The 16,125-nt window shown below is 35.2% G+C and overlaps 1 protein-coding gene across 1 annotated transcript in view; it reads right to left on the bottom strand.

The window, feature by feature from the left end:
* Positions 1-16,125, bottom strand: part of PKP4 (plakophilin 4) — a 239,164-nt gene that overhangs the window by 66,214 nt on the left and 156,825 nt on the right. The window contains exon 4 of the mRNA XM_077761029.1: positions 12,552-12,586. Coding sequence (XP_077617155.1) covers positions 12,552-12,586 — 35 coding nt within the window. The remainder of the gene's footprint in view (positions 1-12,551; positions 12,587-16,125) is intronic.

Consider the following 16,125-nt stretch of genomic DNA (forward strand, 5'->3'; position numbering starts at 1 on the left):
TCAGTAAGGAGATTTTTAGTGTATACAACGCTGTAACTAGTCTTTCTTAGTCCAGCATACTATAACTTTAGGCTAGAGTCTCCTTGTTTGTGCCTGCTCTGAGGTGCTTCGGTATCTAGAGGTTTGCCCTTACATGAAAGATACGTAATGTGAGTTTAGGCAGGACTCCTGCGATGGTGATAGAATGCACGCAGATGATTCTTTGACAATTAAGAGAATGGAGTAGCTCACTTTTCTTCCAACTGTGGACTCTGCATTGAGATTAGGCTTTCATATTCAGAGTGACAACACTTTATGAAAAATATGGATAGAAAATTTTGTCTTATGGGGACTCAACTTCCTGTTTGGCTGTGGTACTGTGTGGCTTCCTGTAGGGCTACAGGCTCAGAAAGGAGTCTATTCACAGAGCTGTAGAAATGTTGCAGTGCCTTCTATGGCTAAGAAGTAAAGCTCTACACCAAATTCTGGAAGAGAACATGGAAGATGGCCTTGAATAGACTTCTCTTTAGTAACTTTTTTGATGTACATGATTCACTTCTACAGGAGGTAACCCTATTACTGGAGGAAATGAGATCATTGGGAAATTCTGTTGCAGAGTAAAAATGTAAATAGGGTAATGGAAACAAAAATCATAAAAGCATTCTTTGGTTCATAAAAGACATAGATGTTGACTGACATTTAAGAATATTACAGATATCCAAAGTCTGTTGAATCAAATATAAGTTACTGTATATATGTATATTTATCTTTTATATGCTTATTTAAAAAATTTTTTTTAATGTTTACTTACTATTGAGAGAGAGCGAGCAAGTGCAGGGAGGGTCAGAGAAAGAGGAAGACACAGAATCCAAAGCAGGCTCCAGGCTCAGAGCTGTCAGCACAGAAGCCCTACATGGGGCTCAAACTCATGAACCACAAGATCATGACCTGAGCCGAAGTCGGATACCCAAATGACTGAGCCACCCAGGTGCCCCTATATATGATATATATGATAGCTGGGCTTTAAAGGAAGTAAAAACTTATAAGAATGGGCAGAAGATCATGTTTACAGAAATTATTTGTAGTCTGGCTCTCTTGAGTGTATCCAGGATTTGGGGTCTTATACATGCTTATACCTAACTTTTAAACATTAAGACAATGACTCCACAAATTTTACTCATCTATAAAATGTTGAATGAAAAGTCTTGGAAAATGGAAACCATTAAACAAAGTATCTTCTAGTTCACTTTACTCTAAACATCAATTAATCTGCCTTGAAAGCCACTGTAAGAGCTCTTCTGTCTAGATTCAATTTCGTGGTATAAGCAAACTTTATATCTACACAAGCTAGTATAAAGCACTTTCTTTAATTTCTATAATGATACATCTGTATTTTAGAGTTTTATATGTCACCAGAGAGATCTTTTGTTCATAATATTGTAAAATTCCTGAATTCCGTTCAGGAATACAAAATGATTAAAAGTATTTTTTATGAAAAAAAAAAAGGAATTTCTGCAATTAGTCATATTAAAATGAGTATTTATCAAGTATTTTTAGTCTAGATATGTGAATTAAAATGTGGGTGTCATACTTACCATAAGGAATTTATATGTATAAGAGGAAAACTAAAAAACAAGGAGTTTAGAAATATAAGAATGAAAAGATATGGATCACAAATGTCAGGTTACCAACACTGAGTTTACAGGTAGGTACTCGTAAAAGGCCATGGGCCTCTTGCTTCCTGTAGAGAAAGCTAAAAAAGGAATAAAGGATTTGCCATAATGTCTATGAAAAATAAGTGCTCAAAATCATTCAGATGTTTTTCCACAGACACACTTTATTCCTTTTAGGGAAAAAGTGTTACCAAATATAAAAGTGGATATATTTGATAGCCAGAGATAGAAGACAGATTCCCTCTGCTTAAAAAAAAATCTAAAAAGACCCAGACAAATCTGCAAAGAAGAATATTCACTACTAAAAGAAATGAATGGGTAATATGAAACTAGAGCTGTAGAAATTTTCTACATTTTGTAGAATTTTCTATTGGGTTATCTTTTTTGGTAAAGATTATCAAGATAAACCTAAATGCAGACTAGCTTTCTGGTATAAGAATGAAATGTGAGGTTAAAGATGATAGCCTTTCTGATATTTCCCAAAGCAACAACTCTACTGAGCAAGTATGGCTCTGTGTGTTGTAGAGATAGATGCTAATAGAAAAAAAGGAGCTTTTAAACTTGATAATTTCTTTTTCATTTTAGGTAGTTAATAGAATATTTCTTCACATATCACTAAGAGCATGAGAACACTTAAATATTTAATATGTTTATATTAAGCATAAAAGGGTAGAAGCTAGAACTGGATATGAGATTTTCATACAAAGTCCTAAATCACCGTATTTAAATCCTTGTATTTAATACATAAGTCCTTTATGTATTAACATACATCCCGATATATTATGTGTAAATGGTGTTGGAATGTTCAGATACATTATTTGCTAAAGTAAAATGCTAATATTTTTATTTGGAGGTTGCCACACATCTGTGAACCATGTCCAATAATTTTACTGTTGTAAGTATCTTTGCTGTACATTACTTTACCATAAGCATTTTGAACACAAGCATTTTCACTATTTAACTAATTGGCCATAAGGCAATCTTGCCACAAAAGATTAAAAAAACAGAACAAAACTGGTTGACAGTCTGGTTTCTTTTCTCCAGTGATGCACTAGTCCTATTTTTAGATTACATAAACTATAGCCTTCATAATGGATTGTACAGTGGTGTAGAGTTTTGCACCCACATTTCCCACAGAACTCTGGAACATCTATGAGAATATGCTAAGAACAAACAAGGATTATCACAGCACAACACAAAATTCAGTTTCAAATATGCATCCTAGCACTTGAAAATTGATACCTCTCTTAATGAAGAAATTTTAGTGAAAAAAGAAAAAGTGTGATGCCAAACGAGGAGACACATCAAAAAGAAAAAAAAAATGTTTAATACTATCAAAAAATGGCTTGAAAGACAAAATAGAATCAGTATTGCCATCATTCTACATTCCACATTTTGAATGTATTCAAATATTTTGTATTTTGCATCGTCTTTTACATTTTGCTATTCATTTCTCATATTTCATTATATCCTTTGAGTGAATGTCCCTCTTTTATTTTTTGTGATTTTATCTTTACAGCACAACCGCCTTATGGCTAGTTATGCTCTGAAAGTGTCTGTGGCTGAGATGTGTACAGTGAAACTACCTACAACCGCACAGAGAGATAAATGTAGCACTCTAAACTAGCAGAAAGGCTGATGTCCAGCACGTAACAGAAAATTTTGCTTAAATTAGCACTCAGTTAACAAAATCCCAACTATGTGTAAATACACATTAAATAACACCCACTGGCCGGGAAACTCTCATCTACCTCAGAGTGGTTTCATTTGTGTCAGGGCTAACCTTGGGAGTATGGCCAACAGTTGGCTGGCTTTAACATGTGCAACTTTGATGTACTATTTTAACCCACAGTATGCTGAACCCTTTGTTTAAAGAATTTGTATTCAAGTATTTTAAAATTTAAGTTTTCAAACTTTCATAAAAGTAGAGAGATCAACAACCTTCCGAATTTATATAGTTACCACACTATGCCATACTTTTTATGCTCCATTTATTTTTTTCTTTTCTTCTCTTATAGAATTTTAAAACAGATCCCTCACATCAGATCATTTCAACTCTAAATACTTCCATATGTAGCTCTGTAAAATAAGGACTTTGTACAACTACATTTATTACATCATGCCATATAATGAGTTCACAGTCAAATTTTCCTGATGTCTCAAATATTTCTTTCTTCATCTGGCTTGTATTAGTTGGGCTGAAATAAGATTTACTGATGGCACCGGACTATGATTGTTACTTAAGTACCTTAAATCTAAAAAGAGGATCCCATACCCTCATTTTCATGTTCTTGACTCACTGAGGGAACCACAGCAACAAACTCATAGGATGTTCCACGTTCTCATGGTGGCATTTAAATATCCTCTAACCTCAGTATGACTTATAAACAGAAAGTTAGAGCTAGAAGCTTTCAGGTCAAACTTCTGTGATTAGAATACTTTACGGATGGTGCTACGTACTTTACATCTTGTCATACTGTATGTAGGGTTTACAATAGCTAGGATCAGTCAGCCAATTCAGATGATGGCAGCCTGATCTTTCCATATTTTCAAGTTCATCATCAACCTCTCTCCTAGTGCAATGGTTTCCAATGTTGGCTGCATACTGCAATCACCTGGGATGGGATGGGGGGTACAGAGTTTATAAACTATTGCCGACTGAGTCCCATGCCCAGAGATTCCAATTCAATTAGCCTAAGCTGTGTTCTGAATATTAGGAGTTTAAAAACTCCCAATATGATTCTCATGTGCAGCCAGGATAAAAAATACAGAGGCTTTTCCATACACTGACAATCTTTGCTTGAATCAATTATTTCATTAGAGGATACAAACTGGTGCTTTTTCTAATTTTACTGTTCTTTCTACATTTATCAGCAGAAATTCCTTTTGAGTATTTTAGAGATCTTTAGATAGCTATTAATGGCCAGGGTTATTTGGTTACCCTAATAATAATCTGCACAGGACAGTAGGATAAACTTTTAATTCTTCTCTTTAATTACCAGTAATTAAATTATTTTATATTTTGAGGAAGGCAGTGAGTCTCACACTGCAGGGTGTGATCACCAGGGCAGATTAAAAAAGTTGATGCCTGGTTCCGGCCCCAGGCTTCAACAGCCCTGCAGGCAATTTTAATGAGCAACAAAGTTGGGAACCTCTGGAGTAAGGTGTTGGTATCTGAATTACCTCCAATGGTGATAAAGAAAACTTTGCTGTTTGTTTGTTCTAGTAGTGGTTGTTGCATTTTTGCTGACAGAAAAATGTATGTGATCATTTTGAGCCAGATATAAAAAGAAAAGAAAGAAAAGCTGACAGGAAACATGACAATTTTATTATATTACAAGATTGGGCTGATCTCCAAATTTCATAAGAACTAATCAAATGATAGAAGGGTCAGCGGTATGCTAGTCTCCACATAATGTTCTGATTTAATGAACATTTAAGAATTATTTCTTTAAGTGGTTTTACTATTAAATCTGTCTATAAAGCTTATGATATAGGGCATTTGGAAACAAGTAGCTTTTTAAATCCTAAGAAACTCACTAAAATTTTATATATTCATAAAAATGTACCCTCCTATACTCTGGCAACATAGTAAACAGGAATAAGCATAACAGTTGGTATAGGTAGAAATATGTATATTTGTGAGGACCCCCTCGGGCTCTGACAGTTGGCATGAAGGTTCTTTTAAAGTAAAGACACTTGAAATTCAACAAATGTAGAAAGAAGCCTTCTTGGAGTGTCCCCATATTTCACTAAAAACAGAAACTTCTGGGAGTGAGGCTGCCATGGATCCCTTCTGAGGGAGATTTATGGCATGGGGGAAAAAAAAGAGTGAGGACCACTTGTACCTGCATACAAACATTATCGCAGAATTTCTTATATCCCCTTTATTCCTCTAGAAACCCATTTGTTTTTTCCCCAGAAGCCTTTTCTGCTCACTTCTTCTCCCCCATTAAGCTAGGGAGATAACCTCTAACTGTGGCCTCTTAGGTAAACTACTTTTGTGAGCCCCCATGTGCATCTGAATACTTTGGGATTATTTTTCTACTAATTTAACAATTGTCAGTTAAATTCACTGGCTCCCTCAAGTCACTTAACCTAAGAAGGCAGAGGAAACGTCTTACCCCTCCCCCATACTGGTAAGCATTTTGGGTGGACAGTTTGACAGTACGTGCCCCCAAAGCCACACCCCTGCCCAGGCAGTTCCACTTAACAAAAATGTAATTGACAAGATACTCAGATGTGCAGAGAAACCTCTTACCATTGTTTGTCAAAGTAAAAATTGGAAAAAACCAAAATATTTACTAATAAGGGACTGCCTACATAAATTCTCTAAACCATGGGTATGTAACCATTAAGAAAGAGGTGGTTCTTTATATACTGATAACAGAAACATATGCTTGGTTTCTGCTACGCTGTTAAAGAAAAAACCTACATCATAGAACACTGTATAGTATATCCTCATTGAATTAAAAACAAAACAATCCAAAGGTGAGAGTGTGTGTGTGTGTAGGTGTGTGTGTATAGGTGTGTATATAGGTGTGTGGGGGCAATGCCATGGTATAGAAAGATGTGGAAATGAAGGAAATTTTACCTTTACTCCAAGTTCTTAAGGACTTAATTTTTGTAAAATATAAGAAGGCCTTTTGTAATAAAAGATTAGAAAGTTAAATTTTTGTGATCAGGAAGCTATAGTGCTGAAGCTGTGGTAGGAAGAATATATGATTACTATGTGGCTAAAAAGGCCTGAAAAAATAAGGGAGGAAAAACTTGCCTGGTTTTAACAGAAAGCCATATTCCTCCTGTTATTTAGAAGAGAAACAGAAAGGAATGAATATATGATGAAATTTTGTCATTTGTACAATTTATAGCCATAATAAATCATAACATCCAAAATCCTCAATAAAATAATGGTTCTTTATACATGAATGCTAATCTAATATTCTATTTATGAACATGTATAATATAACTTCCCATTCTATCTCCTTTATAAATCCGGCACATTTCTACTGAGGCATAAAGTGTTCCCATTTAAGTTTGCATCCTATCTCATGATGTGCTGATGCTTTTTTGTATTGTAAATTACTTGCTCCAGATGGAGGAAAAAAGAAAGATAAATTGACTTAGAGCTAGTCTCTCATTTATCTTTTATCTTCAGTATTTATTTATTTTTTTTAACCCACTGCAGTGGAAGAAAGTTGTGTCCATATATTTTAGGAACAAAATTTAAATACATAAACAAAATGCAAAACCTAACCCCTATAAAATCTTAAATTTAGTAGTATACATTAACTATTCATGTCACTATGTACCACACAATAATGATTTAATGGACAATATATTAAAATTATGGCACTTAAATAATGTACTCCACAATAAATGGATATGGCACTGTGAAGTTAAATAACCTTATCAGTTTAAATTTTGTTTTACCACTATCTTTTTCAGTCCCTTTCATATTTATTGTCAAACAACAACTATTTCAACTGCATGAAATCATTAATATTTTCTTCCTTACTCATTAATTATAAAAGCCCCAACCAAGTCTCTCTACCACTGAACGCCTTCTGGGTCAACCAGAAATGTCCCTTACTTTTATTCTCCTGTGTCCTTTGCTAACTCGTTGCTTTAGGAAAGACTCTAATCTGTGGCTTCTTTACTTTCGTAGTAGTGGTAATTCTTAGTTATTTATTTAACATACATTAATATCTGCTCATGTGACTATTTCTTGAGCACTTTCTTCAAGTGAAAAGGAGCTGGATTCCTTGGCCTGTGGGTACAGACAGGTGTGCTCAGGTTCAGGAGACCCCTTCTCCTCATGTGCAGGGAAGGGCAGGCTGGGGGGCTGCCAGGAGAAGGCTAGGATTCTCAGGTTGATGCCATGCCGCTCTCCTCCCCTCATTTAACACGTAAGTACTAAAACTGGAAACTGCCTAGAATCTAGTATTTTTTTTCCTGGAACAGAAAAACTGTGAAATTGTGACTTGTGGCACAATTCACTTTACAGGATATGGCTGGAGGATTTAAGTAACAACCAATGAACATTTTGACAAAAGGACTCAATGTGTGGCTCCAACAGCTTCTTTCTGGTGAGCAAAACACACTATGTATGGTTGTTTTTTGTTTTGTGGGTTTTTGTGAGTGAGTTGGTGTGCTTTTTCTTAAAAGAGAAGTGAGCCCAAGGGGTTTTCCCCCCTTTTCTTTAAAAACTCTTTTGCATAATATTTTCCATCAAGAAGAATTATAATCACATATACATATATTTGTATTCTCACTTTCCTCAGGCCTTTACCTATTATTCTATTATATATGTTTGTGATTATGGTGTTTATTCTCTATCTTATTGAATGTACTCTTAAAAGCTACCTCAGATTTTGGCAGAACATGAGAGATTGTACAAATGCATAAATTTTTAAGAGGGAGGAAGATGTGAACAATGGAAAAATGGAACACTAATAAAAGAGAAAACAGAGAGGAACATTAAGACAACATTCTCTCCTCACTCTTTTTTAGCAGAACATACACAAAAAACAAAAAACGCAAGGTTATAAGAAATTCAAGGCTAAGGAAAAGACAAAGCCAAAACAAAATGATGAACTCTCTTCATAAAAGACAAAAGAATGTGCATTTTATGTTTTTAGAGAGTAGATACGTAATGCTGGTAAGCTAGAAAATACAGAATAATGAAGAGAGGGGAACAGAAAAGCAAGATAACAATAAAGCATAACTGCTTCAAAACAACTTTATTACTTCTGGGGAAGCTTCTCCTTAAGACTCCTTCCCAACCAGCCTGACAAATTGTAGAGGGGATGGTTCTTCCTTATGCTTTGGGAAGTAATCTCGTTGAGCCCGAAACTTAAAAAGCTTTGGCTTTTCACTTTTAACTAGTCTACTATCCCTCATACAAAAATCAACCAAACGACTGACAGACCAAAGGACCAACCAACCCCAGCACAGGGATTTTGCTGAACTGAATCATAAAGAAATGGAAATCTTTTCAGCCTGGGGCATCCTGAGCTCTTCCTTAGAAAATGACTCTGCAGTAAGTCAACTATTTAAAAACAAAATTCAGCAGCTGGTCTCAGGTTCTGCATTTTAACAGAGTGTGTAATATCCTGAAAACACCTGAGTAGGCAGAGATCTCTCCCAGGTAGTGATCAAACCACTGGCCTGTTAACAATTCACCTGCCTTACTGCTAAAAGGCTTTTTATGTTCCAAGCTTTTCAACTCAAATTTGTAATATAAAGGTATTTGTATTTGTATATAAAGGTAGAACTGTCTGCAAGAAGATGTTGAAAATATTGAAGAAAAATGAGGTACAATAAGAGACTTTTAATTCTAAATCTTTTCATGTAATCCTTTGTTATTCAGGAAAGAAAATTGAATAACGATGTTACTTTTGTCAAGATCTAGTCAAAGACGAAGACNCATTTAAATAATAAATTATATATATATAATATATGTATTATATATTAAATTTTAAGTCACCCCTGACCTTATTCTGGTCAGGATTACCAAATTCTAAAAATGAAATGGTTTTTATACTACATTTAGTATTTTTGTCTGCAACGTGGTAAAGAGAAGATAACAGTTAAACTTAACAGAAAAAGCAGCAAAACTGACATTTTATGCCATTATTTACTTGCAACCGAACTTCTAAAGACATCTATCACTACTTAGAAAAAGAAACATGAAACAAATCAGATTTTGTTCTTTTGTGCATACAATCAAATTCAGTTTTCTACCCTTATCTTTGTAGCTTACTGCTGTGGTTACAACTTAAATGTCATAACTGTGGCTGAAAAGTAGGCAAATTTAAGAAAGCACACAAGTAACATTCTTATAGTTAAGGCAATAGAAAGTGGAGTAAATAGCAGTTGTGACTGCAGTGTGTGAAGATTACTATACTTCTTCTCCCCCCAAAAGAAAAAAAAGGGTCAGTAAATATAACTAACACCTGCCAGATGTGACTAGGAGTTTGGTACGAGTATATGCTAACAAAAGTATGGGATGAAGCCTAGTTATTAGGTGTGAATTACAAATGTAGCTGTGGTGAAGACAGATGAATTACTGGAGTTGTATTTCCCTAACATTAAAGTATCTGGGGAACAACTCAGACCACACACACACACACACACACACACACACACACACACACACACACATACACATTTTACCTATATTTAACTCATTAGTAAGTCATGAAGATGGTGGCTGAATGACTAAAGCTGAGTAAATGTACTAGAGGAGAGGGGAGGTAGAAAGGCCCCAAATATTTCATTCTCTATTACATGCCTTCCTAATCAAAGTTCATTCTCTCTATAGGTAAATCAACACAGTTATACTCCACCAGCTGGCTTTTGGTAGTTAGAAACCACCAAACTGCCTTTTCCAGCTCAGCTCAACCAGGGCAGACTGGTGTGTGTCAGGAGAGGAACTGCACTGAGAAGATTCAGGATGTTCTCCAGCTCTGCTCTAGGCAGTATTTCTGGCTTGGCTCTATCTCCTTCCTGGTTCCAGCTAATACTGGAAATCTTCCCCTGCCCCACCTTCCACCACTGCTCCAGTTTGGAAACAAAAGCACCTAACCTATTGGCCCCTCAGTCCTAGAAATAGTAGCAGCTTCGGTATGATCAAAGCTCTTGGGCGTTTGAGCATGCTGTTTAATTCTCCCAAACCTTCCAATCTGCCCTTGAACTATAACCTCCCTGAATCAAATCCCCAAAAGGAACTAGCTGAAATGGGCTTGGTTTTCCTGACTTGACCCTGACGGATATAGCTATCATCCTCAGACTATAAAGATCTTGCGCCTATCAAACACTACCACTCCAACAAAAAAGGGCAAGAAACTTTAATATTTTGTAGATAGACTAGAAATATAAATGATGATGCCAATGAGGAAGTATAAGAGGATCAACCTCACATTCCTAAAGGGTGGGAAAAATAATATAATCTTTTCAGGAAAACAACTTAGTTACACATATCAAGAGCCTTAAAAAGGTTCATATGCTCTAAATAATATTTTTTTCTTTAAAAGTCTAGCCTAAGGTAAATCAAAGTGCGGATATAATCTTATGTACAGGAATGTCTACCACAATCCTATTTATAATAAAAATTAGAAACAACCTTAATGTCCAGAAACAGAGATATCAGTAAATATGGTATATACCTGTAGTTTTCCTTTATAGCTCCCCTGCCTCCAATTTCAAGTGTATAGCATTATATACCTTCACTAGACCTGAAGCACTTTAAGAGGACATGGATATTTGTTTTCAACATTGATAGCTACGTACGAGACAACTGTTTAAGGCTCCCAAGAAATATTTCTGGAATAAATTAATGATGTACTATTAAAGATAAACTTGCAGAATAATTTTATATGAAATGGTAAATTTTTGCCACAAACAAGTACTAAATGCACTACTATGTACTTAGTATTTTTCTTTACATTTTTCAAATCACTTTTTAATAGTTTATGGTTCTGTTTCTCCTGAGGAATATTTAAATCAGGTGACTTTTTTGCTCAAAGGATTTTCAGTGGCTCTCCATGACCTGTGGGAGAGTTCAAAGTCACTAGTATTTACAGATCTCTATAATTTGACCCAGTGTGGCTATCTAGACTTTGTACACTTTACCATGTCTCAAGCCAGTTTTAAATGTTTGTATGTGACATTTCTGTTGTTGCTTTTGCTGCCTAATGACAAAGTGGTCTCTAGAACTTGGCCACCTGTCAAGCCCTAGGCTCTTAGGCCCATCTTCTCTGCAAAGCTATCTCAGGAGTGAGCTGTCCATTTACAACGATGTTACCCACACAATATATATTTGGCATCTAACCACATATTATTTCATGGCATGATTTTCCTTGTATTAAGCTATCATTTGTGAGTCTTTTGTTAAGTAGCTTTTCATACGTCTTTGCCTAATCTATGGCTTGAGTGAACACTGCAATTCTTGGGAATTGGAAACAGTTTCTTTATAAAAGAGGAGAGTACCGTGTATGCCCTATATATAACAGTGGAATCCTAATACCAGGTTCTGGTAAACTCAGATATCAGACCTTTGGTGATCTGAGTTTTATTCAAGATCAAAGCTTGTCTAAAAATTGTCGAAGTATTTAGATATCAAGGCCTATTCTAGTATTTACATATTGATGACATTGTCCTTTATGTTACAAGCTCCATGGAAGATGCAGAAACATGTACGTGTTGTGCCAATCACTATGTGATGAGCAATGTATAGAGTACTGGGTCCACGACATAGGTGTTCAACATTTAGCGAAACACTGAGTACAAAGCCAGTGAATATTTGTGAAGATGGTAGATACTATCCTTAATGTACTTCATCCTTTCTATGAAGTGAATTTGGAATAAAAAGATAAGGAAATTACATTAGAAGCTTCTGGATTATATTAGAAGCTACCAAATATTCTGCATCTCCATACATAAAGGATATGAATGTTTCAGCCAACTCTTCTCTTGAGTGTGGGAAACACTATGAAAGGAAAAATTTTGATTTATATAAATGATTAGCCAACTTTCCCAGATTATGCAGTGACTTTTGTGAGGGCATCCCCATACTTTCTTATGATAGAAGGAAAATATCCAGGTGATATGTGCTGATATTTAAAATGTCCAGTGATGTTAATAATGGACATGGTGCTGTCCAAAGCTTTAACTTTCTTTACAGCTGACATGTACGAATCTGCTCAATGATGTTCAAACAAATCAAGCAAAGTAAGAACTATTTGAAAGTAAAGTGGCTCAGCAGTGTCCCTAGTAAGGGCTCTGCTTAGCCTGTTTCACCAAGAGGCAGTAAACAGAGACAGCAGGTCATGAAACCACTCTTTTTGTGTGTGCAAAACCCAAGAAAGATTTTCCTTATGTGATAAAAACTCATACCTGTTGATCTCCAAGGAAATGACTTCTCAGTTGAGCTAGAGAAAAAAGGGAAAAAAATGGAAAATTTACTTCCTTTGTCATAAAATTTAACTATGGACCTATTTTGTACATAAACATTTAATTTTCACATTTCATTACATGAAAGTATAAAAATCTCAAAAAAATTTAAAGCCACTCTTTTAACCAAGTTAATTTTAGACACTATTTAACTTTCCATATCAATTTGGGGATAAAACTGTAGTTTTACTTGGAAATTAAGGGAAATTATAAAGTGACAGAAAATTCTTCTTGGATAAGACAAATAAAATAGCACAATTATGCCTGATATTCATGGTACTTATATCATGTGTTAATGTTGCTTTTTGTGATATGAAAACTATGTATTCATTAAAAAGCACATATATGTTATATACAAAGTACTTACACATGTATACATTGAATATAACACATTAAAAAGGACTCAAAGGGTTGTTAAGAACTTCATTCTAATTCTTTTTAAAAGAAACCCCAGAAACTAAAAATAAATACATAAACACATAATACATACAAACATAAATGTCTAGAATCGACACCAAATTTAATGGTTAGTTTGAACTGGATGTTAACCTTATGAAACTTAAACCATACAATAAACCTTCATATAAAAAATATAAGGTTTTAGGGGCACCTGAGTGGCTCAGTGAGTTAAGCTACTGACTTCAGCTCAGGTCATGATCTCATGGTTCCTGGGTTCGAGCCCTGTGTCGGGCTCTGTGCTCATGGCTGGAGCCTAGAGCCTACTTTGGATTCTGTGTCTCTCTGCCCCTTCCCTGCTCATGCCCTGTCTGTCTCTGTCTCTCTCTCTCAAAGATAAACATTAAAAAAACTTTAAAACATATATAAGGTTTTAAAAATCAGGAGACTATTTTAGTTATAGATGTCTTTTAGTTTATAGAGTACCAATTTAATACATTTCTTCATAAAAACATATCTGTGTCTCCCTACCACCTTTTGCCAAATACAAGAAAGCATGGTGCTAAGGGGACAATGCAGTAGATCACAGGAACAAGAGGCTGGATTACGAAGCATTTATTAAATCCTTGATGAAGTACTTTACATACATTATCTCCTTTTTATTATCCACAACATCCTTATGAAAAGATACATCATCATCCTTATTTTACAGGTAAAGAAACTGGCCAAAGTCTTATGCCAGTAACCAGAATTGGCTGGGATTCAAACCCACGATGATCTGATTCCAAAATCAGGGCTTCTCACTACTATATACGGCAGAATGCCTTATGATCCCATTTTTGCATTAAACACGTATACACACACACACAGTATGCTTAGAAAGAAGTCTGGAAAAATAAAAACCGAAGTGTTAGCTATTATTTCCATGGGGTACAATTAAAATGTCTTTTTCTTCCCTTCTTAAACACTTGTTACTTTTTTGAAATCAGGAAAAAAGCATATGTCGACATATTTTTGGAGTGTTTATTTAAGAAAAAGGTGTGTGACTTTGGGGTTAAGGAAACACTATAAAATAAAGGACCTGGAATGAACAGAAGAAGGGAATAGTGTTTTTAGTGCTACAGTTCTAAGATTTAAAGTTCTTGTTAATCCCCTGATATTTCTGCAGTTCATGAAGTGGTTAATGAAACTCTAGATTTAATAAGAACTCCCTGGGGGCGCCTGGGTGGCTTAGTCGATGAAGTGTCCAACTTCAGCTCAGGTCANCCAGAGCCCTAGCATTTTACATTCTAGGACCTTGAACTAGCAGCAAGCAGTGGGGGCATGCTCCCAGTGAATGGAGTCAATCAGTTAACGCCTACCTTAGGCACTCTGCTGATGTTCCTTTATCTGATGCACTACTAACTGATTTCAGAAGGGGCTGAAGGGACAGGAAACGATGAACATTTGGTCAGATATAAGTAAGGGCACATGTGTTTTCTTGCTCCTGAGGGAACGTTATCACAATCTGTGACTCCAAAAGTGGTTTTCTACACTCAATTTCAACTTCTCTTGAATCTGTTTTTATTTCATTCTGCCATCTAAATTAGTTTTCTAAATACTGAGGTTGATATTACCCAACTGTGTTCCTTTCAAAATGTCCATATTTTTGTCAATATTAAAATATGTGATAAATTAAAAACTGCCACCTAGCATTGTTTAATATACCTCAAGTTTCTTGGGAATATCATGAAAATTATCATCTTCAGAGTTTGAAACTTACATAAACTTTAATGAAATACTTTTACGAGATTTTTTTTCTCATAATTATAGATCATGGGATGTAATTCAGGTTAATTCCTCAAAATGGGCAAGGGATGTGGCTATTTTGCTCATTTTTTTATGTCAAGTGCCTGCCATACTGTCTCACATATAGCAGATGCTTAATATATGTTGTTGTTACAACAGATTGTATAGAATATCAAGTTCTTAACTGTCCTAACTAACCAGGGATATATAAACTATCAGTTATTACTTTGCTCAGTAGACTTATTCTTGCCACTTGCCACTTCCTACTCTAGGTAGGAAATTCCGGTAGCAAATAGCCTTTGGTCCTCAAAATACAACAAGGTGAAGGTGACAGGAAGCCTCAGTTAATATTTTTCCCTATTTTACGTAAAAGATAAAAATCATTAGGAAAAGAAGCTAATATTAGGATTAAAAACAAGCAAAATGTTCCATGGTATTTTTTTTGAAGACCTGTGTATTCAGCCAAATCACTTCAGGCTAATCTTGAAATTCTGTTATAACTGTTCACTGTGTGTTATTCAGAATGGTCTATTTTGCCTTGAATCGCTCACTTTAAATGATTCTCAAATTGTTCGCTACTCTGGGATTCGGGGATCAGACAATAAATATGTGCAATTTCGAAATGCTATTTTAAGTCACTGAATGTAACCTGCTTTTATGAGAATAATTAGAGGCAGCCCCATATTAGACACATAGGTTTATTATTCTCGCCTTCTTCCCTTCCTCTCTCCAACCATCTAATCCTAGAAGCACTTCCCAAACTTTTATTGACTGTCTACAATGTGTCTATAGGCACTGTGCCCACAAATGATTCCATCTTATTCCCTTTCACTTCTTATCCAAAGATGCCATGTAACTTGTGCTTTAGGAGATTCCTCTGGAATGTAAAACACACTTTCAAATACAAGATTGAATCATCCATGATAACTTTGTTTCAATGGAAAGATGCAGTCACAATTTCTAATAACCTAATTATCAACAATCTTCTAGATGAAATTCTTAACTCTGAGACTGTCTAGTCACACAGTGAACAATTAGAAGCAAGTTCATTAGCAAATTAATAAAACAAGGCAGTTCATTTTAATGTGGACAATATTAGTTTTGTTTCAAAGAAGACACCATGCTTTCATCACGTTATATAAAAAATATGTAGTAAAGCATTGTAAAATTTAATGTTTTCTTTTTCATTTCACAGACATAAATGGAGGCAAAAATATCTTTGCTAGATGTGTATGGTTGGGTTATGCAATGTCTTCAAAACTCTCCTGATTCTGGTATTGTTCTACGAGTCAGAAAACTAGCTTGCTCCTGTTCCTCTCAGGGCGGGTGGGGC

Source organism: Crocuta crocuta, unplaced genomic scaffold (genome assembly GCF_008692635.1).
Source record: "Crocuta crocuta isolate KB4526 unplaced genomic scaffold, BGI_CrCroc_1.0 scaffold153, whole genome shotgun sequence".
Taxonomy (NCBI): domain Eukaryota; kingdom Metazoa; phylum Chordata; class Mammalia; order Carnivora; family Hyaenidae; genus Crocuta; species Crocuta crocuta.